Raw genomic sequence first — 26,842 nt, 5'->3', positions numbered from 1 at the left:
CCCAGAAACAGGGGTATCCTTGCTTCCGGGATGATGGTCTGTCCCAAGTAGGTGCATCTTTTAGAGCGCAATGTTGGTAGGTAGTTAGTGCTGTATGTTGAGAAGTAAAAGCAAGGAACATCGCAGAAGCCAATGCTTTGTGCAAGGAAAGAAAGAATTCTGCTTCCTCCCCAATCCCCCTATTCCATTATAAAGACCTGGTGAACTTTAGATTTTAGTTATGTGACTGCTTCCCCAAATGGAATGCCGTTCGTTACCTAAACATGAGAAAACCTCTGTCTCTTATCTCCCTTCCCGAAACAGGCAAAGCAAAGGTCAAGATTTGATTCTGGTTAATGTATTCTTTTTAATGACAAAGGCAAAAGGGGGCTCATGAACGTCTGAATACCACAGCAGCCTACTGTGAGCTTTCCCGCGACAGGGAGGGCAGGAGACGTAAGTGGAGAGGTGGTATTCTCCACACGGTGCATCTTCTCTTTTTCTCCCTCTACGAACTCTTCATGCTTTTCTATCCATCCCTCCCCCAGATGCTTCTGTGCTTCTGCAGCTCTCCCGGGTGCACACGCTCATTAATTTATTCAGCAGACACACAAACGGTTTACCCCGAGTTAGCGGGTAAAGCAATTGGATTCCTAATCAGATAAAGATGGACTCAGGAAACAGCCTAGATAATTTCTTGTTAAGACCAAGCACCCCTTTGAAAAAGACCATAACATGTCTCCAATTTTGTATGCCAAACGGATCTCTGAATGGGTCTAACTCATTTAGCTATTTTCCAAAAGTGACAGGTAATGCTTCTCCAAATAATTCAATTTGTTGGGGGTGGGAGGAAGACTCGAATCATCTGAACAAGCGTGTCAAGCATATTCCTTGGAATGTGAGGGAGTGCTCCGTTCCAAAGTGTATTCTTGTTTTCCTGGAAAGAGACTTGGAGATATAAGCTATTCATTCCGTCGATTTTAGCCTTGTTCATTTCCAGCATTGAAATCAATGGCCCATCCCTTTATATAACTTGGACTAACTTCCCCCTCCAAATACCAAATATTTTACAACATGACTTTTGCAATGAAATAATGATGTGCATGAAACCTCTTCTCTAAGAGGGTATTGGGATTTTGCCTCCTCTTCAATCGAAGACTTGTGGGCTATGTTCATTAGCAATGAGTTATTCTAAATAGGATCCAGGCAGTTAATCAGTTGACATTAAACTGGAGTAAATTCTACTGTGCTGAGATGTAACAGTGCAGATTCTTATACTAAAAAAATAAACACTGCTAGATCTACTCTGTAGACCGCTGATGTAGTTATCTGTTAATCAGTGCCTAGAGGTACTTGTTATATTTTCAATACAATATTCAAAGGTAAAACGTTTTCATTAATAGCACCTTGGAAGATTTTAGTCTGCATGCCACAGAGAGGGAATTAGAATACTATGAAAATATCCACTTCTGAAGGCACACGTGGGTAGGAGGTAATACTTCATTCCCCCAGTGAACATTCCGATTGCTTTCTTTGGAATTTATGTTCTATTTGCTGGAGAGGAAATGCCTCTTTAACGATATTTAAATTGGGGTTGCATGAATATTTAAAGTGATGGTTCCAGCTAAAGGAACATTTTTCCTTATGGGATGAACAACAGAAAAATATTCCACTTGACTTTCTCTGTAGGGTTGCAAAGCGATAAGCCCGTTCTCTTGAAACATCAGTAGTCACTACCTTAGTTATTAAAGTAAATAGATTGGGGATAAGTAGCCTAATTCTGGTCCTTTATGCTACAACATTAAAAAGAACATAGAAAAATTTAAAAAAATGAATAAAGCAGGAAAGAAAAGATTACAGAGAGCCCTCCTCCCCAAATACGCAGAGGCTGAAACGAATTTAGTATAATGACCGTGATAACTAGCCCCTTCTTAGAAATTTATATGCAAGGCACCCTTAAAACCACCCTGTAAATGGTTTGTGATAATTATCCCTGCTCTGCAAATAAGCAAGCTGAGACCCACAGAAGTTAAAATCCAAACACGTGTCAGGGAAGGGGATGGATTATGGACCCAGGTGCCTTTGCTGAAGGTGAGCTCATACCCGCACATCCAAGTTGAGAGGATGCTCCCTTCCTCAGGGAGGGAGACTACTCACAAACCCATACAATAATATCAGGGACTTTGTAAAAATAATTATAGCAAACATTTAGCAAGCACCTACTATGTACAAATACAGAATACTATGAGAAGTTGTACAGAGATGGGCAAAACACAGCCACTTTGAAAAGCTTATGAAGCATGGGAGAGAGAAATTATCATAGAATAAAGTTTTAGTTGATAGAAAGAAAATATATAACTTAACCAGGGTACTACATTCTCTGAGGACTACCTTTAATTATTTTGTTAGTGTGTTTTAAATGAGAACATAATAATCCTGTCATTACAATATCCATTAAATTTGTATAGTTCTATTTCACTGAATATAAAGTTGAATTTTAAAGGGCTCATTGAGGGCAGAAGACCTGAACAGACATTTCTCCAAAGAAGACATCCAAATGGCCAACAGGCACATGAAAAAGTGCTCAACATCGCTCGGCATCAGGGAAATCCAAATCAAAATCTCAATGAGATACCACCTCACACCCGTCAGAATGGCTAAAATTAACAAGTCAGGGAACAACAGATGTTGGCGGGGATGTGGAGAAAGGGGAACCCTCCTACACTGTTGGTGGGAATGCAAGCTGGTGCAACCACTCTGGAAAACAGTATGGAGGTTCCTCAAACAGTTGAAATTAGAGCTACCATTCGATCCAGCAATTGCACTACTGGGTATTTACCCCAAAGATACAAATGTAGGGACCCGAAGGGGTACGTGTACCCCAATGTTTATAGCAGCAATGTCCACAATAGCCAAGCTGTGGAAAGAGCCAAGATGCCCATCGACAGATGAATGGATAAAGAAGATGTGGTATATATACACAATGGAATATTATGCAGCCATCAAAAGGAATGAGATCTTGCCATTTGCAACGACGTGGATGAAACTGGAGGGTGTTATGCTGAGTGAAATAAGTCAATCAGAGAAAGACATGTATCACATGACCTCACTGATATGAGGAATTCTTAATCTCCGGAAACAAACTGAGTGTTACTGGAGTGGTTGGGGGTGGGAGGGATGGGGTGGCTGGGTGATAGACATTGGGGAGGGTATGTGCTATGGTGAGCGCTGTGAATTGTGCAAGACTGTTGAATCACAGATCTGTACTTCTGAAACAAATAACACAACATATTTTAAGAAAAAAGAAAAAGAAGAAGATAACAGGAGAGAAGAAAAGGGGAGTATGTCAGAGGGGGAGACGAACCATGAGAGATGATGGACTCTGGAAAACAAACTGAGGGTTCTAGAGGGGAGGGAGTTAGGGGGATGGGTTAGCCTGGTGATGGGTATTGAGGAGGGCACGTTCTGCGTGGAGCACTGGGTGTTATGAACAAACAATGAATCATGGAACACTACGTCAAAAACTAATGATGTAATATATGGTGATTAACATAACAATAAAAAATTTAAAAAAAAATAAAGGGCTCATTGAATTTATAGTTGATGAGTCCTTCTTACCCCAACTCACAATTCCAGGCTCTTGTATTAAGATCTGAATTTTGTTCTTCTTCTTTACAAACTGAAAAAATTAAAGCTATTATATAAAAGTCTCCAGAACTGGCGAGCATCTGCGTTGGACATTTCTCTGAAATTTATCGTAGCTGCCAATCAAGTCCACTAATGGATATCTCACTGTCTAAAAGAACACTGGACCAAGAGTCAGGAGAAGGGAAGAATACTTAAAGTACTAAAAGTATTACTTGACCCCAGTTTTATCAATCTCTACAAGGAAATGATAACATCTTCCCCCTCAGCTGATAGGTTGCATGCAATCATAGGTAGGGTTTGTGAAAATTATAGACAAACTGACACACAAAATTAACCATCACACTGAAGATGTAGCTTTTAATTCATAATCCCTTCACATCTAACATACAACCTTGGGATTTTCTGCAGTGCTCAAGCACTGTGTCCACACCACCCTGAATCTTAAGATACTGTAGTTACTCAATCACTTGACTCCTGTTCATTGCTTGTCAATTCTACCGACCACTTCTTGAAGACAAATCAGTATCGTGACATTCACGTCAAGTAAGAGGACATAGGAAGGTGGTTTGTAAATAGCAGAAAGCTATGTAAATCATGACAACAATGATGACGACGATGATGGTGGTGAGAGTCATATGGGGATGACCAAGCCGCCACAAAAAGGTCTTCTTGTTTTGGTGGAGTCCGTAGTATTAAATACTTATAAATGATACTTTCATTAACCCTGCCCAGTTCGTTAGTCATAAACTGGGTTAGGTCCAGTTGGGCGGTCCTGCCGTGATTGTACTAAAGTCTGGACATTGTAATTTAAACGGACACCTTGCCCCTCATAGGTCACTACATCGTGTAGCTACATATTTAACCATTAATCAGTATACAAAGGTTCGATGATGACACAACAGAAAGTCTGATGCTCTCAATTTTTTTTTTTAGCATAGAATTAAAGAAGGAAATCGGTAGGGTAGATATCCATTGAAGAATGCAATAATAGGTCAAAAATAGATTAGTTGAATGTTATGAGTAGCAAGAATTGCTAGATTAAAAAATCCTCGATGGAATAATTTTACAGAAAAATTTGCAATGTTATTTTCTCCCTGTGACATTAACTTGAAGATATGATAGCTGGTACTATCATAAATTTACAGAAGGTAAAATTGTATTTTAATAGATCACAAGGTAAAAAAATAAAAATAAATAAATTTAAAAACTGTATGAATTATGGGAACGGTGTAATTATTAGCTATTCTGCAAAAACACTCTCGGCAAATAAAATACATTATTTGTGTCCTATTTTTAGTACTTGCTTTCCTACTTTTGCTCCGTGATCATCATTATTTCTCTGTCACTGAAGCCTTGCTTGAATTATCCCCCAGGCCCCATTTCCTCCTGAGACAGAGAGAGAAAGAGAGAGAGAGGGAGTGCACAAGCAGGGTGAGAAGCAGGCTGGAGCCTGACACAGGGCTCAATCCTAGGACCCTGGGATCATGAGCTGAGCCAAAGGCAGATGCTTAACCGGCTGAGCCACCCAGGCGCCCTTGAATTTATAAACTTTTAAAATATATGAGATTTGAGCTTATTTTGGCAAAATCTTGATTGTTATCTAGCATCTGTGTCCATCTGATAAAGTAATAGTAATGTTTCTCAGGAGACCTTGACAGGTCACGCGACAGCAATTTCACGGAGGAAAAGAGCACCGTTGTCTAACAGCACACAGCTGACCTGATGGCGTTGCTCCTCAGATCTTTGATTGAAAACTGTTATCATATGAATTGTTCTTAGTGTGAACATCCCCCCCCCAAAAAAAAGTCTTTTTGTTGCCATTAAATTTCTGGTTCTATATGAGAAAATGACGCTATAGTATAAAAGTTAATTTTGGAATCTTTCAGCTAAGACACCATCAGAGATTGAAGATATTAATAAATAGAACCCAGAAAAAAAACTGCCTGTTTGTAATACCTGTATTCACAGAACAAATAACGCTGGTCTTTAAAATAAAATAAATTGTCTCACTGTGGGCACCATTCTCTAGAATCTGACACTTTGCAAATACAGTTTTGTCTTGAGATTTCTCTTATTATGACTTTTAAAACTACTGTGACCTTGTCAGTCAGACTGAGATAACCAGAAGCAAAATTCATTCCTTAAAATATCCTGTGCATGCATATTTACCGGAGAGCTTAATGCTATTTGAAATGTGCCATACTTCACCCCATGATAATCACTGCCAACTTCCAGCCAAACCTCAGAGTCATTATGTGCACTGATACAGTGTAGTTTATCCCATAAGAGAGTACAGAAGCATGTTGCTATCCTTGTGTGGGATAATCATCTGAGGCCAAGGTCCTCCGAAATCTAGGCGATAGCAATAGAAGAGCTAACGGGAAGTGAGCTAACACTGTCAACAGATACCACATTTCCTTCACATCACTCTTGGATTATCTCGGCTACATTATGAGAGAGTCTTCATCAAGAAAAAAAGTATCAGTGCTCATGTCACCGATTACGAAGTCTATGGCTAGTATTTGAGCTATTATTCCTTCTAACGTAGATTTCCAAGGAGACCGTAGGCGTACTAAAATTTGGAGAATCCTGACTAGAATTGCAATAGCAGCTAAGTTCCTAAATTTCTTTTTTACTACATCTGTGGCATTCCTAAAGATATCACACACTCGGAACGGATGGCTTATTTTATTAAACTATTCCCTACATGCAAGAAGTTGAGTAGTGAATCTGATGAACATCATTTTTCACTCCCAAGTCACACACAAAAAAAGGTCATTAGTGGCTTGAATATCCACACATACCAAAAGGGCATGGTGTTGAGAATCGCTGCAGTATCCACAGAGGCCATCCACTGAGATTTTCACAGATGACAGACAGAAAGGGAATCACGTTCAAACTCAGTTGATGGGGTGATCACCATGATTGCTATGGGTGGAGGGACGGGAGGCCCTGAAATTAATTAGCCGTTATTGGAATTTACTCTAAGCTTGACAGGGTCATTCTAGTTTTATTTATTCATGCAACAATTACTGAGAATCAGTCCTGTGCCACAGAGAGTCCTAGGCTTTGGGGTCAGGATCCTGGTTTCAAGGGTCTTGCAGTCTATCAGGAAAGGCAGGTCAGTGACTGAAGGACGACGGTGTGGTATGGGGTACAAGGAAGAAGAGTGTGCTATGATGCGGCCAGGATGCAGACTCAGGATGCCTGAATGGAAGTTTGAGAACTTGAGAAGCAAACTTCTCTGAGTGTCCTCTGAGAAGCAAAGCAAGAGAAAAGTAAAGAGGGGCGCCTGGGTGGCTCAGTCGGCTAAGCGACTGCCTTCGGCTCGGGTCATGATCGCCTGGAGTCTCGGGATCGCGTCCCGCGCCGGGCTTCCTGCTCGGCGGGGCGTCTGCTTCTCCCTCTGACCCTCCCCCCTCTCATGCTCTCTCTCTCTCATTCTCTCTCTCTCAAATAAATAAATAAAATCTTAAAAAAAAAAGAGAGAGAGAAAAGTAAAGATACGAAGATTTTATAGGCAAAGTGCCTGTGTGGGGAAAAAAGAAACGGGGATGGAGCTATTCACCTATTCTGTACACTTCATGTAATGGGACTCACACAATATAGGGCACTTTGTGACTGCTTGTTCCCTAAGCAATAATGTTTGAAACTTTATCCACGATGTAGCATGCATCAGTATGTCTTTCCTCTTCACTCCAGTGTGTAGATGTACCATATTTTTATTTATCCATTCATCCACTGATGGTCTTTCTCTCCACGTTAGTAGTGCACCTCAATATACAATGTCATGTTTGTAAAAAAAAAAAAAAAAAAAAAAGTCTCTCCCATCATACTTCTGTGTCTAAGTTCCCATGATCCCCTCCCTCTGGTACATTTCTGGGGTTTGTTCTCCAAGACCATGGCAGGTGTCTCTAGTTCTCACTTACAGCCGTAGGACCAGACCCAACCCAGCCACTCACATTGGACTTCTTAAGGGCATGCTCTATTTCCAGTCTTCACACCTCCCTTCCCACTTCCATTCAATCAAAGTAGACCACCATACTTGTTTCATGGCCTATGGAGCACTCTGTCCCAGAATCTCTGGCAGACATATTTCTCTTGCCTGTAACACATCACCTTCTGCTTTTCTTGTATGGAAGTCTCAGATTCCTTAAAAGCTCGAGAATTTCCCTTCTGTGTGGTCAACTGGGATCCTACTGAACCAACAAATGTCCACATGCCAAGACTAAACTCAAAACAGTATATATCAGTCAATTACCTGAAGTCAGAGGAAGATAAATAGAAGCAGCCTGAGTCTGGAGAAGAGCTGAACTTCGATTAAGGGAACCACAAGACTGCATTTTCTGTTCTTACAAATTTTAGCCTAAGAGCATGTCCCATAGTGGCCACTCCAGCTAAAACTCTAATAAAAAATCCCACAGTCAGAGAGAGACAAATGCCGTATGATTTCACTCCTGTGTGGAATTTAAGATAGGGGAAGGAAAGGAAAAATAAAGTAAGATGAAAATTGAGAGCAAGGCAAACCATAAGAGACTCTTAAATACAGAGAACAAACTTAGGGTTGCTGGAAGGGAGGTGGGCGGGGGTAAGGGATAATTGGGTGATGGGCATGAAGGAGGGCCCTTGAAGGAATGAGCCCTGGGTGTTATTTGCAACTGATGAATCACTAAATTTGACCCCTGAAACTAAAAACATAAAACAACAAAAAACACGTATACTGATAAAAACAAACAAACAACCCCCCCCCCCCAGAAAACAAAGTTGTTTTGGTCAGAAGAAATAAAATAAAAAGTTGAGGTTGAGGGAGTAAGCTCAAATTGTACTTTCTGTTTGAAGCCTTCCTTCAAAATTCTGCTCTCGCTCCGCTCAAACGCTGTCATTGGCCCTCACTCCACACCCCAGGACCGGCATATGGCACTTGCCCATCGGTGGCTGTGTATCTTTCTAAGGGTGTGTCTGCTCTCTTAAAGAGGTGGTAAATCAATTTAAAGAGAAAAACTTATCTTGCTTCACTGTCTTTTTCTAGCACATACCCTCCTGTATCCCCTCGGCTCCCTATAAATGTGCATTGATATTAACAAGGGGCTTTATCCTACTCTAGAACTGGGCAGTTACTACCGTTACCAATTTATAATTTCAGTGGAGAACACACAGTTCATTTGAAAATGCCATAACCCTTTCTACAAGGCTCTTAGGGTTGGAGGCAAGTTAAAACCTATGTTAAAGCCCTATATATGTATTTTTTAATTAACAAACCCAGGATTTGAGACCAAAAGTGAATTTTGTCGCATGGGAAACCCTGATGCATTGTAAATATTCAAGCCAGCTTCATCTGAACTCTGGGTGGCCCCTGAAACTTTGGAAAGAGGAGAGATAGAGGAGAAGTTCCCAGTTGTGCTAAGTTACAAGTAAATCCAGTCATCTCGCTAAAATTCAGATGCTTTCAGCTTTTCCGTAAGCCGAGAACCACGTTGTATGTTTCGATGACAAGCTTTTCCTGACTCACTGAGGTCATTGCCCATTGAACAGTCCTCTGTGGTCACATAAAACCAAATGACCCCACGAAAGGGGGGGGGGGTTCCTATGCATATGGTCCCAGGCAGAATTAAGAATCATGATTTATAATTTTATTGGCAAACACAAAGGCCAGGAGGGTATTTATAAGGTCAATATTCGGTAAGGAGTTCTAAGTTCAGTTTCGTGCTTTATTTATTTTTGTCCTGGAAATTGTACACACCAGTGTATATTTCTATATTCATTCACAATAGGCCTATACTAGAACATTTTTCCTGGGTCTTTGTTTTTTTCTCATTTGTTTCTTAGTGATTTTAGACAACCTTTGCAGTACCATTCACACCTTGGAGTTGAATATTAAAAACCCTGAAAAGATGTTTTGCTTCATCACATTATGTTAGTTTTCATTGTGAATTATATTTACGAGCCTTGATCTTTGAAAAGACACCAGATTTTTTTTTTGCCATTTCATATTTCAGCAAATTATTTCCCAAATAATTGGTACAGTTGAAACATCAACCTTTTACAATTGCAGTATTTCTTTGTCAGATATCAAATAATGATTTCCTTTAGGCATATTTACATTATTAATGGAGGGCTGTCAATATTGTTGACCGTATCTTAGGGGCATTTTAGTTAAGTCCACAATTTATAAAGGAAGAAGGAAAAAAAATCCACTGCCCATAATTAGGAACAACAAAAAAGTGCCTTTCAATAAACAGCTGAAAGCATGATATTTTCTGAGCCGTCCTTTACATTTTTCTATGGCTTTTTCACGGTTGTGATGAGTCTTGGAAGGGAATGCTTACACCATCCTTTTATTTTAGGGATGGACAGTCCATCTTCAAGGTCACTGACTTTCTTGGACTCTGATTATGTGCACCCTAAGCAAGCAGGTCTGCCTTGTTGTATTGCATATGGTCACTGTCAGACCCTCGTCTTTCCACAGAAGATTCGTGTCTGATTCAGCTGATGGTGGAATGTCAGCTGTATTGCAAGTGTGCATGGGGTCCTGTCTGCTTTCTCCACACACTGAAAGGTGAACTTCGGTCTCCAGGTCTGCTATGGACTGAATTTGTGTGTGTGTGTCCCCCCAGATTCATATATTGAAGCCTCAACCCCCAGTGGAATGGTATTAGGAGGTGGGACCTTGAGAATGCGATCAGGTCAGGAGAGTGGAGTCCCCATGAACAGGATTAGGGACCTGATAAAGGAGGCCCCCGAGAGCCCCCTCACCCCTTCCAACATTGGAGGACACAGCAACAAGATGGCCTCCTACGAACTAGGAAGTGGGTCCTCACCAGAGGTGGAATCTGCTGGCGCCTCGATCTTGGACTTCCAGCCCCAGAACCGAGAGAAATAAATGTGTGTGTGTTTTTATATGTTGTCCAATCTACGGTATTCTGATGGAGCAGCCTGAGCAGACTCGGTCTAACACCATTTCCAATATTCTTCCATACCTAGATACAACGAGACACCAGACACCGAGTCCTGCCTGGAAGATCTGAAGGTCCTTCCTCCCTCTCAGCAAGAATGGATTTTGGGATGCCAACAGCTGTGCACCTGGATTGTATATATTCCATAATGACTCCAATTTGCTTTGATTGCAGGAAACTGAGCTTGGCTGCACTGCTTCCTAACCTTACACACACACACACACACACACACACACACACACACACAGTCTAGGAAATATCAACAGTACCCCCTTGTTCTCCCTCCTGATGGTATGCCAGACTTGCCACGAACATTTCCAGACATAACACGCTCCATCCACAGCCACGTGCCCTAGCTTGTCTTCTTGGCTTACTTGTTCTTCCTCCGACAGGAGAAAACCCTTTTAAGCAGTGTGTACTTACTGAGACCGTGTTCTTCATTGGCCCACTCTTAGCACAAGTCCCTGATACAAATAACACTTGTCATTTCTGAGGACTCATACGCCAATCATACAACTAAATGGTTTGCATGCATTACTTTATGTATTCAGAACACCCCTATCAGGGACATCTCCATCTCTTGTTTTATAGTCGACTACAATGAGTTCTACAATCTCGATGGCCTTCCCAAACAACACAGCCAAAAAATAGAGTTGGTATTTCTTTTTTAAGATTTTAAGTAGCCTCTACACCCAGTGTGGGGCTTACAACACTGAATCAAGAGTCACATGCTCCTCCCACTGAGCCAGCCAAGCGCCGCTAGATTTCGTATTGGACATCTGTATTCTATAATAGTTTTCCACTCACCTTTCCAAGTACAGTGCCCCTCATGCCATGAGCCTCCAATATTTTGATTAATAAATGAAGCTATTTTTACCAACAAGGATATTTAGATTATTTGGGGGAGAAAAAAACTGTACACCCCATATGGGCACAGCTTTCTGCCATCCAGCGTACATATCTATTTACGTCAGGAGATCCCAAATGAATTGCGAAAATTTTGAGTTCACTCTCTTCATTTCCACTCAAAATATTCTCTTTCTATCGGTAATTTTTTTGAATTTACACTTGCAAGGCTTAGGGTATGTATTTTAATGAAATATTATAGATCAAGTCACTCAAGCTTCAGATAGGCTATAATTTTTAGAAAATGAGATTTTCCCCATCTTTATTAATCCAAATAATGCTTCCTTTTGAACTCTACTAATCCTTCCTTAATTTACCATCTTTAGTTAATAACTTCACTGTTTTAAAAGAGTGAATAGTTCAGTAATATTCAAAATATTCTCCAAACATTATGAAGCAATGCTGTTGGTTTTATCTTTATTATAAAAAAAATCTCTATGTGTCCATGGCAACTCAACAGCACGTCTTAGACTAGATCTTGAATGTGGATTTATGTGTGAGAGAGAAATCATATTATGTTCAGTTTTTAATTTAACTTTTAATTCATCTCTTAACTAGTCACGATTGACTATATGTTTCACATGAGACAAACTCACTTTGTTAAATCGAGTACTAAAAAATGCATAATACCCTATAGCAATTTTTATACTTTCTAGTTATGGCATTCTGATAAAAATTTTTATTAAACTAGGTTAAAGCAAACTATCAATTGGACACTTCATTGAACTATTCTGTAGAAATGCACAGTGTTCATATTTTTAACTATTCCTTAAACGTTATGTGTGTTAAGAAGTACGACGTACATATACTTTTTGTTAACTTCATTTAAATTTGTCTAAAGATTATCAAAGCATTTATCTATAAACTTTGCCTCTTTGAAGACTGACAGAGACAGGGGTAGCATTCTGAATGGGATTTGGGATCCAAATTGCCTTGAAAATGAGTATCAGGTAAACTTTTGCACTTTTGAAATGAAGATATTTCTTAAGGTTTAGAGTTTCAAAAATAGCCCAAATTTTAGTGTGGAGAGAGTTTTTGAGGGAGAAAAGAACTCTGAGAAAAATAGTGGAAATACCTTAAGCAAGAAATTTTCAAAGTATTCCTAATGTTTTTACCCAGAACTAAGAGAGTCACATTTTCAGTTTACTCAAGAGTATCAAGAGTCTTGAGATGACAGATAATGCAAATATGCATCCCTTTTTATACCAATGACACAAACTACTTGTGCACTAGCATTAAAAGTAAGGCACAATCAAACAAGCAGCCAGAAAAAGGTTTTGTAGAGATTTTCGCAGCCCAAACTCTGAGGCATTGGCAAGAGGAGTATTACTAAGGAACTGAAGTGTTCTGCTCCCCTGAATGACACCCCGTCTGCTCTGTCTGCTGAGTATCATTGCTTTATGACATAACCTCCAATCCAGATAGTGAAGATGATGTAGCAGAATGGGAAGAACTGCAGTTTAAGGTCCCGAGACCTTGCTCAAACCCCATGGCTTCTTCTCTACATCCACATCAGTGACACTGACCAGCTCCCTGAATACTCGGAAGTATCATTTTCTCTTTTGCAAAATGTAGGGAATAATTCCTAGACCATCTGTCTCATACCCCAGAAGCTGGGTAAATAGTGGAGTGAGCAGGAAGAAACACAGACTTTTGAGAACAAAAATATGGCTGAAAAGACGGTGTGTCTTGGACTCACAGCAAAGTTCAGGTCCAACTCTACTCTTTGAGGAATTAAGGACGAGTCACACAATTTTCCCAGAACACATTCCATATGTCTCCATTGGGGCTGCCATCAGTGATGCGGCAGGAGAGCACCTGATCACCCAGCTCAGGCGGTGAGCAGCCGCGGTAACTGGCAGTTCACCTCAGAGCATTACAGGAAATGCTCCCATATAAACTTGCCAGACCCCAAAATAAGGCATCATTATTGACACCGTATGAGGCATCCACTCAGAGAGCAAAAATAGTCTTGTTGTACAGTGTTAATAGAAATGAGTCTATATTCGTGCTTTGAATTACCTCCAGGATTTCTGAGAACTCAGAAAGAGGTGGTTAGCACCGCAGAGTAAAAAGCTGCCTTGTAGAAACCAAGAATTGTAGACTGTTCTCCTTACTATAACATGGGGGTGGTCGTGACGGGCAAGGCATGCTAGGGCTAGATTTCCATCACACAAACGCGCCTTGACATGTTCTGTAAGAAACTAAGTTTGTTCTCCAAAGGGTAAGAGAGAACCCAAAACTCAGTTCCTAACAACCACACATTTATGAATACACTCTCAATGACAAATTTACCAAATTATTAAAATGTGTTGAAATCTATTTTCTGCCTGGCTGGAATACCATCTAATGTGAGGAATTCCAGTTTTACCTACTTATCTGAAAACAGACATCTTTTTTTTTTTTTTGTCCCAACACAATATATTTCCCACTGTGAAAATACAATAATAGAATGCTATGATTTATCTATTGTTTTATGAAACATTATCCCAAAATGTAGAAGCTTAAAACAACTCACATATGTTGTCTCGCTGTTTCATCGGTCTGGAAACTTGGCACCGCCTAGGTGGGTCCTCTGACCATAATCATCTGAAGGCTCAACCAGGGAAGGACCCACTTCCCAGGGCATGTGGTCACTGGCAGGATTCAATTCTTCACACTTTGTTGGACGGAGGGCCTCAGTTTCTTTGTGAGTGGTGGCTAGAGGTTTTTCCTTGGTTCCTTCCTTCATGGGCTTCTCAAACATATCAACCTGCATCATCAAAGTTTTCAAGTCAAGAATGCAATACAAGTAGTATACCACCAAGATGGACATCCCATGTTTACGACCTAATCACAGAAGTGATAGCTCATCACTCTGCTGTATTCTATGCGTTAGAAACAAGTCATTAGGTCTCCCGCACACACACAAAGGCATAAAGAGTCAGGAGGTGGGGAATCACTGGGAGCCATTTACAACAGGAGCACCTCCTAGACCAGCCTCACAGGACGGACAGGGCATTCGAAGAGATACTCAATGCAGAATGCTTAGCACAACGCTGGAGAGATTAATAGTCAATCAAGTAATACTGTATGTTGACCCTGTATCCTTTGCATTTTTTTAAAACTGTTCTGTCTCAGTGTTTCAGGCTGGTTTGTAAACAAAGTTATAAGAAAATATATTGGGGAATTATTTCCAATCATTTCCAATTATTTCCAATTATTTCCAATCATTTCTCAAATGATAGAATACTCACCATGACAATCAGATTTGCTTACACCTATCTGTAAATTTTTGGCCTTTAAAGGGTAATAGAAATGAAGTAATGCCAAAAAAAAAAAAAGTTCTTTGTTTAGCTCACAAGAATGATAAATCCCCATTAAACCGTGTATACTTAGAGATAAATGCCAATAATGGAATTTTGACAAGCATACCTACCATATAGTTGTTTATTGCAAGTATTTTTAAACTGGAGTCATCACCAGATTTTTAATAAGACTTTCTGATTATTTAAAAAAAATGGTCACAGTAGAGAACATTGAAATGTTTAATGAGGCAAACAAAAGTCTACAACATAAAGAAAAACACTTTACATTTTGAATAGCTTTACGTGAGCTATAATTCACATACCATACAATTCACCCACATAAAGTGTACCTTTTCTAGTTTTTAGAGTATTCACAGAGTTAGCCATTATCATCATGATCAATTTTAGTCAATTTACATTTTAACATACAACCCCTAGACTTGGTGTCTATGCATCAGCATGTTTTTTTAAAACCTGAATTTGCACTTACTATGTTGTGAACATTTCCCACATCCATAAATACGCCTCAGGTTCATGCTTTATAACAGGTATACAATCATTTAAGAAAAACAAAACAAAACAAAACTTTCTTCCCTTGATGCTTTTTGATGGTTTGCTTTTTGCCAGGCACTTTGTTGAGTGATGGATTATGTCCTTTAACATCCTTGATAACCTTATGAAATACTCGCTATTATTTACAGAGAACTGAGGATCAGAGAGAGGATTATGGTTCTTGGCCACAGTTGTCGATGCGGTGACAAGGAGGTGAGTGGTATTTTCAGTCAGATGGTCTAACTCGACTTCCTCAACATTGGATACTATCATTTGGTTGGCCAAGCCCCTGGTGTTGAAAAATTAAACTGGTTTCAAATTTTGAGACATTATGATTGTATTAATTGTCTAATGGATCCAAAATTTAGCAACTTAAAACAAGCAGTAATGTATCTCATAAATTCTGGGGGTCAGGAATCTAGACATAGCTTAACTGGGCCCCCTGGCTTACGAATTCTTACAAGGTTATAAAATTAAATGTCAGCTGGGGCTGGGGTCTTATCTGAAGATTTGACTGTGGAAGGACCCATTTCCAAGTGGGCATTAGGTCCTCACTGGCTGTTGGCCAGAGATGGTATTTCATTTACATGTGGTTTTCTCCATAGGATGGCTCCAAAGATTGCAGGTGGCTTCCTCAGAGCAACAGGAGGAGAGATGATGCCCAGAGGGAATGCTAGTCCTGGAAGTGACACCCCATTATTTTGCTGTATTCTTTTTATTGGAAATAGTTGTTTGATTCAGCCCACACTGAAGGGAGGGACAACATGAGGGTATGACTATCATGAGGCAGGGATCATTTGGAGCCATCTGAGATGCTGCCTACCACAACGGCTAAAGCATATTGGTAAATAAATAGTTATGTGCACATGGGATTGTGTAAAGACCAAAGCAGCCATATAGCATGTGTGTATGATTAATAAATATTGACAAAATGACTGTAGAGGACACACAGGTTGCCTATCCATTTAATCGCTCTTGTAAATGTCATGCATATTATTATTTCGGTACCCACCTATTATCTACATAGCCCGCAGATCCGGTTAGGCCATGAACTCACTCCTGCTGCTGCTGCTGGGGTGTGTCTCAGCTTGGACTAGTCAGCATATGGTGGGCATGTGACACAAATGGTCCAATCAGAGCTAATCTTGGGACTCTAGCTTACTGTGCTTCGACAGGAGAACATCCTCCCTCCTATGGTCACAGTGGGGTTTGGTGTGATGGCTGGAATGCTACAGCCATTTTGGCCCCATAAAGGGCAGCCACCTGAATATGAAGCCAACCCACTGGGAAAGCCCAAAGCCAAAGAAATCTCAGGAAAAATGAAACAGGAGCTTCTGGTTAAGCCAACCCTGAAAATTGCCCTGCCCCTGAATATAAGTTATAAACTCCAATATACACCATACTTTTGAAAGCCCATGTGAATAATTTCTAAATTTATCTTGCCATCCAAAATTATCCATTCAAAGAATAATGTCCAAAGAGGTGGTGTGCCACAACTCACACATCTAAAATGCTGGGTGCGCTGAGCCGATGGTAAAGATGGGAGAACAGGAGAACTCTACCCTGGTCTGGGAAGTTGGCTGGCATTAACATGTAGTTTTGAAACACTAGTTCAATCCCCACCAATTACTTCTTGGGACTCAGACTCTGTGTCCGTCACGGCTGAGGGCAGCTGGAAGTAAATATTCAGGGTGTAGGAGTGAATTAGCAACTCCCTAAAGTTCTCAGTAAGGGCTACAAGCAAGAGATAAGGTTATCCATTATGCCTTTGAAATAGGATTCAAAATATCCTGAAAAAGCCAAATTTTCTATCTACCCCCCAAGCTATAGTTTATGCAAGAATCATCCTTATCTCCTCTCTTCCTCATACACTCTTCAGCCAAGGTCAAAACATATCTGGGGTCTGACCAGTTCTCACCACCTTCTCCATCCACTCCTGGCCCTAGCTTCCTGCGTATATCTTACCTAGATTACTGCAGTCACCTCCCTAACAGGTGTCCCTGTTTTGACCTGTCACCCTACAGTCCATTATCAACTCAGCAGCCAGGTTAATTCTTTTATAATGTAGATTCGGATTCTCTTTTTGAATTCCTTGAATTGTTTCCCATCTCGCTCAAAGTTAACAGTGACGTTTCTTACAAGGGCCTAGAAAGCCCTACTTCTCATGGGATCCTGATACACTTCTGGTCTAATCTCTAGCTGCTTATTTGGCTCATTCTATTCCAGCCATAGTATCTCTCGTGCTATTCGGTGAACACATTAACTGTATGCTCCCACCATGTGCATCTGTGCTTAGGGTCTTTGTGGCTAGCATGCCATTTCCCAGTTATCTGCATGATTCCCCTGTGGGACCTGCCTAATAAATTGTGCCCTCCCAGGTTTATTCAGGGGGTTGTTTGGGATACACATCAATAAATCTCTTATAGTGACACCCATAAATCTTTTTAATTATGAGTCCCTGCTATGGTCATATGGCCATGAAGTTTTCTCCTGAAGATGGGAACAGATAGTACTAATCTGTTACACTGGAGCATTTTACCGTATGTTGGCCTGAAACATGAAGAAATTTTCAGACCCACAAAATGTACATGGACTAGTTTTGTATCCAAGCCCCACCAGCATTATAAAGTGAGTTGGGAAATTTTCATCCCTGTTATATTTTTTTAAAGAAAGAATTCTCTTTACTGAAATTTCACGGAGATTCAGCCTGTAAAACTTTCTGGGTGTGGTGCTTTTTTGGAGGGATAGAGAATGTTTTTGACTGCTAATGCAACACAATGCATTCCTGGTCACAGTTACCAAGGTAACCAGGCACTCCTATTTCTAGAACATCACAGAAAGTAAAGAGAGAAAGACATTCATTGGAGCTGAAAGAAGTCCTACGTTACACCTCATTGAACGATATCACATTTTCAAAATAGTTAACTATGGGGCACATGTATTGCAGTTCCAAAGTTGGTTCTAACTGTTTAACCTTGCAGATAGCTTTTGAATAGCCCCTGTGAAGTCCTTCACACTTCAACTCCTAGTGAAGTCAGTTATCTAGATGAGAGTTTCCTCAGGGAAAAATGGGTATTTGGATAAAACCACACTTCCCGGTTTATACCTATTGTCTAATACCATTTTAAATAGCATTCCTTTACATTCTTGAAAGCATCCTTATTTGTACGGTCTGCTCTACGGGTACCTTAGAATTGGATGCCTTCCAAGGGTCTTTTCATATACACATAGGAGAAAGCACTTTTCCTTCTGATTCACTTTGTTTGCAATCAGAAATGTCACATTCTGCAAATCATTAACAATTAACAAATATCACTGATTTCCTGTTCAAAATGTTCCAGGCAGGGGCGCCTGGGTGGCTCAGGTGGTTAAGCGTCTGCCTTTGGCTCAGGTCATGATCCCAGGGTCCTGGGATCGAGTCCCACATCAGGCTCCCTGCTCCCTGGGAGCCTGCTTCTCCCTCTGCCTCTCATGAATAAATAAATAAAACATTAAAAAAAAAAAAGTTCCAGGCAGTGGGTTGCAAAGTGATTGAAATTTTGTGTGTAAAATTTCTATCTTAACTAGCTGAGAAATAGTTTTATAATTTTGCAATTTAATCTTTGCACAAAAATCTCATTAAGTAAATAGGACACATATTTCTTGTGCACCATTTTATAGAAGATGAAAGGTACGAAATATTAGAGTATCTGGCATTGGACAACAAAGGAGTGATACTCTCCTCCTGATTCTAAAAACACTTGACTGCTTCCTAAATCAAACAGACCGCGAGAAAAATTACTGTCTTTGGAAAACCACATTGCATTGCCTTAGGTGGGAAGAAAACAGTACCAAACGAATTATCACTTTTGAATATTTTCCTGAAACCTAGCAGAACAATGTCTTCTGATCTTTGTGAATTTGACAGAAATAGTCATAGAGCTAACAGAGGTATTCTACCTAATTCTTTATTTCCAAGCATTCTCTCATTCTTTGGTCCTTCTTTAATGAAGCTGGAGAAAAACAAGTCATTTAATGAACAGATCATTAAAATAGGCATCTGTTGTTCTTGGGTGTCAGTGTTGGCCATCTTGGGATCAGAAAGTCATAGGTAACAAGGAAACAAAAGATTAATTTGCCTTAGAGAGTCAGCATGGTCTACCACACAGTGATAGCTACCTTCATTGTAATAATATATTGTGTTGGTCATCACCAAAGAGGAGGCATTCCATAATATTAAAATCACAGGGATCTCAATCCCCAACCCAACCAGGAAGACTCAAGTCCGTAAAAGAGGTAAGAGGAATTGATGTAACTGTAGAATTAGGTACTCTGTCAGCCTGGGATGGAGATGGTACTATTTGCTCTAATGAAAAGTATTTTCTCTATTGTCCTTTGCCTCAAATGCTATTGGTATGCAATCGTGAGGACAGTCATGTTGCTCCCACTTAATTCCCACTGTATAATAGACCTGCTCTCCTATGAGACACCCTGCACTGGATTGCACAGGATAGTGGCTAGGTAAATACTCCATGTTCCACGAGATTCAGAATGTGGATTATTCTGCCCCATTCTGTCTTTTTCTGGACAGTTCAAACAACAGGAACTCATTACACAATCAGCTGTTACTATAACAAGGTGTCTTCAAGGGAGGTCACTTATTTTCTACACTCTAAGATGATATTCATGCCATTTCTAAAAGGGCCCCTAATGGACATAAGTGAAGATGCCCGCTTCCCACAAAACGCTGCCATTACATAAAATTCAGGTGGAGACTAATATACGACTTGCCTTGTTTGTAGTCACATCCAGATTAACTAGGCTTGGCTGGTGGTGATACTGCTCCCTCGTCAATCCCAACGGTATTTTAAAGCCCGTGTTCTAAATGAGCGGCCCAAGTTTACATGTGAAAAAACTGCACTTTCATCCTAGCTTTTACAGGAATGCCACGGGTTTTAAAGTAATTAGTTAATGAGGGAAAGTCCCCCCCCGCCCCCCCCCCGCCTTCTCATTTCCAGGAGCTCCTTTAGAAATAAATTCAGCTTGGGAATCGACAAGACTGATTCCTGCTCCCCTCAGAATGAGAATGTTTCTGCTTATTTCCCAATATCCCTCTATTTTCCAGAGATCAATTCAAATGTCATTTCATTTACAAAGATGCCCCTGATTTTCCCACCTGGAAGAAACCTTTTTACTCTAAAAGCCAGTATCTTACCATTTCTCCTAAATCAGTGCTTTATCCTCTACCTCGAATTGTATTTATTTGTGTGTTTGCTTTTTCACATGAATTATACCGTCCTATTCCAGTTTTCACTGCAAAGCTCCTTGGATAGAGTCCTGTATGGAATACATGCAAAGACAAATAGTTGCTTAATGAATTAATAATTTGCCTCAGTGGATCCTCAAATATGAATTTGGATCAGCCAGTAATTACCACTAACTTTCTCAAACATTATCAGGCCATATAAATAATTGAAAATGTCTACATGACGAAGAGTTTCTGCTATCATTATGCAGGATCTCTCCCTCCCACGATGAAATTTGACACTTTAGATGAACTCTGAAGAAATCCAAACACTAGCAAATCATGGCATTTCTATTTCTACCCCCACACTCAAATTTAGCTGTATCAATAGAGACTCTGCTTAATGCACAATGTCATTGCATTAATCCATTCGCAAGGCCCGCCACCCTGTTTTATTTTGCAAAAATACTCATGAAATATAGGCTGCTTCCACGCACAAGGTGTTAATCCAAGTAGAAGTATAAGACAACTAATTATCCTTAAGACTGAAAGCGTAAGCAGACAGTTAATGAATTTGCTAATTGTTTTTCTATTCTTTGGACCTTTATATGGTCTTTAGTGGTTAAAGATACTGTAATTAAGGGGAAACAAAGGGCAGCCAAGTTCCAATATTTCCCTTACCTTTTCCTGTTTTCTTAGGCTTTTTTTTTTATACAAGTCAACAGAGTGTAAGAAAAAGCCAGAACAACTAGAGCATGAGTTCATTTGGTGAAAGAAGTATTTGTGCTTCCTCAAGGTAGATGCATAGTAGATTCTCATTTATCCAAACATTTGTGGAACGACAGGCACCAAGATAATGATCATGACTCAGTCCTTGAAGGAGAGGAGTCCTGGGGCCTCTACAGGCCAGTAGGCTGCAGAGAGAAGTGATCTATAGCAGCTACAGTAAAATGGACGTTGGTACAATGGGTAAGTCCATGAAGCTTTCTGTCCATGCACATACAAGGAGCACCCGCACTAATTACCATCAAGAAGGGGACATCTAAGGCATGACGGCGGGGTGAACAGGACACATCAGGAAGAAGAGGAAGAGGTGGTCCGGTGTTGGCGGATACACCCCTGTCCGAGGGAACAGCGTATGTGCAACCGTCAGTAGGATAAACTAGCATATTAATAACCAGAGTTCACACTCCCTGAAAACATGGTGTTTGGGGAAGGAGGATGATGAGGCAGAAGGGGGATATGATTATCACAGAAGCACAGGGATGGGATGGGTGCGATGGGTGGACTGATGCTGAAGGCGTTCAGGACATGGCACCCCAAACGAACTGTGTTGGGATGTCGATTACGAACTACAGGCGCTTGAAACATGGCAGTTGCAGGGAGAGGCTTTCTCTGAATTTCCTTCATCTGCCTCAAGATACATCCTCCAAAAGGAACTCAACTGTCATCCGTATCGTCCCCACGAGTGTCATCACTGGGAAGGACTGAACCTTGTCACAGCAGAGGAGACTAGACATCGACACCACACCCAGACTCTGTCACAAACTGTCACACCTCCACCCTTTTTTCTAAGGACCCAGTCCTCTTTCTTAAAATCATTTACTCTCCCCACAGGCCCACATCCATTCCCCTTCCCTTATTAAGATGGCGGAGAAGCTCTCAAATCTCACTGCTTTTCTAGGGTATTCACCTTTCCCCACCAAGAAGTCTCAGTGATTCAACATTAATACGTATGTGTAACTTTTCTCCTGTTAATCTGCCTGTCAGTATTTTTTCTTTTTGGAAGACTCAGCCATGGAACCTAGGAGGCTAGAGAAAAAGTGTTTCCTCCCTTCCAATACCAGCCAGACGTGTCTGAGAGCATCAACTTATATTCGTGGCAAAGCATATGGAAATACATCCGTTCAGAGGCAGCCACGCAAAGCCAAAGTCATCACCACATGGGATCTTTTCAAGGGAGCTAACTGTACCTTGAACTCAGAGTTCCTACGGAGAGTATAACACTCAGCTTGGGCTGAGTGAACGTGGACTCGGCCTGGTGGCTTCCCTATCGATCAGGTTGAACATGAGCAACTGGTACAAACAGCAGTGAACCTTCCTGATGTGTCCTCTAAGACTGTGCACACCAAAGTCATTGCCCAAGCCAGCATCTCTTGGCAGATCCAGGCTTCAGGCTTTCCTGAGGCTTGTTCCTACAACAGGAAAGCCAGGAAGGGCCAGATATAATTACTAACAATCAGACAAGAGCTTGCCATCTGCTAGGAATTTTTTGTTTGAGTCAGGCTAAGACAGGTAATAATGTAGTAACAAGTATCCCCTCACATTTTAAGGGGCTTTATATATATGGGTTCTTTTCTGCTCTGGAATGCACTGACGATCAAGTAGCTCTATAGTAGTGACTCAGTGTTGCCATCTTAGGGGGGAAACCTTCAAGGCTGCCTGAGTCAACAGAGTAGAAGGAGAGAGATTGCAGAAATTCACTTCTGCTCTCAAGTGCCTTGCTCTGATCTTAACACAGGTCGCTTGTCTCCCGCAGCTCATTAGAGAGAACTAGTTGCACGACCACTCCCAACTACAAGGGAGGCCGGGAAATGTGGGAAACCCACGGTGGGCACTGCTCCCCTTGCCACCCTGCTCAATGCACTGAACGTATTTCAACTCATGTCAATGCTTATCAGATGGTACCTATTACTTTTATTTAATAGATGAGGACAGAGAAATTGAAGGACTTACCTAAGGTAATATGACAATTAAAAGGCAGAGTGTGACAACACCTTCATGTCAAGATATTTGGAAATTTTGGGGTGCCTGGGTGGCACAGTTGGTTAAGTGTGAGTCTTGATTTTGGCTCAGGTCATGATCTCGGGGACGTGATCCCAGGGTCGTGAGATAGAGCCCCACATTGGGCACCGTGCTCAGCACGAAGTCTGCTGAAGTTTCTTTCCCCCTCTCCCTCGGGCCTTCCTCCCCCCTCCCTCCTCTCTCCAAAATAAATAAATAAATAAATCTCTTTAAAAAGATATTTGGAATTTTGTTGAGGGCAAGGGTGAGCCATGAAGGTTTAAGCAAAGAGGTGCCATGATTGCATTTATGACTTAAAGATATCCTTTGGCTCTAGTTAAGGAAATGGATTCAGGAGAAGGACAAGCATCAGGTCAATTAGGAGACTATGATTACAAAAGCTAGGAAAGGAGACCATGAGAGACCAAAGAAAGGGTACCATATTACTCGGGAATATAGTCAAGTGGCAGAAAACCCCCTTCAGACTGGTCTAAATAAAGACAAGTTATTAAGCATCCAGATATGGTTCTAGCTTGAGAATGTACCAAATAAAGTTATCAAACACCCAATATCTTTTTCTCTTTACACTGCTGTCTGTACATTAACCCGGTGGAAAAATCACTCACCATTCCCAGCCTTACATACTCACAGCATGTTATCAAGGACAAGAAAAAGCCCCAGAAAATATTTTCTATGGTCCTACTGACTATGACCTGACTATATTCCATCCCTAATTCAATCAGTTTTGAGCATGAAGATGGTACTTCCCAGTTTAAGCAAATGAGGATCCATATCTGGGACAGGTGTAAAGGCTAGTTTTCAACCCCACTGGTTGGAAGTGCAAGACAGATGGGTCCCCCAATTGCTCTGTCCACTGGCTGGAGGTCACGGCTCTCACATCATCCCATCGTGCCTCTTGCTTAGCACAGGGAGTCTGGTACAACCTTCAGTGAGCTGTTGATCTAAAGTAAGCCCCACACCCAACTTACCTTCCCTCATCCAGTTTAACTTTAACCCCACTTATCATACCTAAAATAGCCTTGTTCATTTACTTGTTTGCTCATCTATTGCTAGAACTTTCTGCACACACACATGAATATAAAATCCATAGACGTGGAGACTCCAATTATTTGCTTATCATCACCTAGAGTGATGCCTGCAAACTAAGAGGCATGCATTGCAATATGTGCTTTCGGCATAGACCACATTTAACAATCTGGCCATGCCTATGATGCATTTACCTAAATAAACATATAAGACTGATAAATGAATCGAATATTTATGGAGACACCACTGATTCATAAAGTAGGGAAAGTGGTGTTTGATCTTCCAGGGTTCTTATTAAGCAGACTCTCCATTCAAACCATTCTCATATTGTAGCTACATTTATTAATAAGTACTTTAATCTAAGTTCCAGTAGTGTCCCTGAATTAAATTGCATTTCACGATCAGCTTCTTAAAAATGGGGGCAGAGCACTCATTAAAATAAGACTTTCTAGTAATAGGGTGTTCTGTGAACCTCTATCGATGACGTCAATCCAAGATGGCTTCCTAACACAGAGATCTGAGCATTGAAAGAGCAAAACTCACAACTTTACTTCCTGCGTGTGCCGTTATGGGGGCCATACAGAGTGAAAGCTGCTCAAGCAATTTCTTTTGTGGTGAAAATTAATTACTATTTTATAAAAATGCACACTTTTATCTACAATGTTGTCTCTTTCCAGGACTACCATTCTCTAGCTGCTGGAAGTTGAACACCCGCGGTGTGATAGCCTGCTTTATGCAGAGCGGTAGGTCAGCCTGTCCAATCTCACACACAATGGACAGCACCAGCATGGAGGTGGTTCAATAACTAATTTAACCTCAAACCTAATTCTTTTAATGATGTATCAATCACAGCCCCTTAAAATGCCCGTGTCAAAGGAAAACACACAGCTTTGGCTTGGATTGAATTAATTTATAAAGCATTCATTTTACCTTGATGAACACCCATATAGGTGGACCGACTAGATAAATTCCAGGTTAATTTTCCTTACCAATGAAAAAGCAAGCCAAGTGAATTAAAGAAAAAGATCCACCCACTAAAGTATGTGATATTCTCTTCCTGTAATGGGGTGGGGATAGGAAAGGATGGGAGAAAAGGAACAGTAAGAAAAATATAAGTTAATATTCCCAAGAAGCTATATTCGTACTTGGAAAGAGAATGGGATTCCGACTTAGATTTGCTTGGTTTTGAGTGGATATTCCTTTTGCTTGCCATTATGCCACCCTCCAGAGCTGGGTAATGGAAAGCAATATAGAGAACACCTTAATTCTTAAAGGGTAGGCTGGTAGAAAGAGCTGGGTTCTGATCCCAGGTGTGTTGGTTGAGTGGTTCTGGGCAAGAATCCCAGCTTCATGGACCCAAGGGTTTGCCCTTATTTACTTAGATCTTTGGACTCCTCCCCCCACCCTTTTAAATTGAAATGTATTTGACATGCAAATGTAAGGTATATACCATGTTAATTTGATGCATTTATATACTGCAGTATGATGGCCCTGGTAGCAATAATTAGCACCTCTATCACATTACCTATCAGTGACCTCTTTGATCAGAATGGTCTCCAAGGTTAAAATTCAACTCTCATTAACCAGATGCTCTCAAAAGCTGCCGTTGTTTTCCGGGAGTTAGGCCACAGTTCTCTGTATGCAACCAAGACAATTAAGATGGACTGCTTTGGTTTTTATTTCACAAAGACAATGTTGTCAAAATGATGTCAGGGATCCCACAGAGAGACATCAGAGCAGGTAGACCTCAGTGTGATTGAGCAAAGGATGTCTGTCCATGGCAGTAAATAGGTCAAAACTTGGGGATTTTTAAAACCAAGGTCATCTTTGTGGGATGAACACATGGTATTTGGAGCTTTGAAACTAGAAGCTTAGAGAACGTGCATTTATTCATGCTCAATTTATATCAGTTTATCTTTTACGATGAAGGAAGGGGGCAAAGTGAAGGATTAAGTTTCATGTCCTGGACTGAATATATGATTTTATGGTCCCTGATTCTGCATGGGGTGGGGTGGGGGGGGCGATCAAATAGCTTCTTTCCATCAAAGTGAAGAACAGGGTGAGTCTGGGAAGGTCTGCACAGGTGGACAAGGAGCTTGAGCAAATCTATATTCATCCTCTAGATTCTCATTAATAAGATATTTAGGTAGGTAAGGTAACCCAAACTCTGAAGGTATGGATGGATTTGGTCTTATTCCCCTCATAAATGCATTTTCTGTTTTTTTTTCTCCAATAGTTAAAATATTTCAGTTAAATAATTCAGATAATACAGAATAGTATAAAGAACATTCCCAAAAGTCAACTAAGATAAGCATAGTTTATGTTTAGTCAATACCAACCCTGATATGTCTACAAACATTTAAACAAGCAAATGTAATCATTAAATGTATAGCATTCATTTTTAAAAATGATGTGTCATGGTCTGAAAGATACAATTTATGTCAAAATTAAAATGGAATTAA

At 40.6% G+C, this 26,842-nt stretch overlaps 1 protein-coding gene across 2 annotated transcripts in view; it reads right to left on the bottom strand.

Moving 5' to 3' along the window:
• LOC141374299 (uncharacterized) overlaps positions 1-26,842 on the bottom strand; it is a 193,024-nt gene that overhangs the window by 148,325 nt on the left and 17,857 nt on the right. For both annotated transcript variants that reach the window (XM_073902147.1, XM_073902148.1), the window contains exon 2: positions 14,005-14,238. In XM_073902147.1, coding sequence (XP_073758248.1) covers positions 14,005-14,026 — 22 coding nt within the window. In that variant the 5' untranslated portion in view covers positions 14,027-14,238. The remainder of the gene's footprint in view (positions 1-14,004; positions 14,239-26,842) is intronic.

This window comes from Callorhinus ursinus, unplaced genomic scaffold (genome assembly GCF_003265705.2).
Source record: "Callorhinus ursinus isolate GAN/ISIS: 27379988/994484 unplaced genomic scaffold, GSC_fseal_2.0 scaffold16, whole genome shotgun sequence".
In the NCBI taxonomy this organism is placed as follows: Eukaryota; Metazoa; Chordata; class Mammalia; order Carnivora; family Otariidae; genus Callorhinus; species Callorhinus ursinus.
The sequence above is the reverse complement of the archived record's forward strand: the minus strand, read 5'-3'. Positions and strand labels throughout refer to the sequence as shown.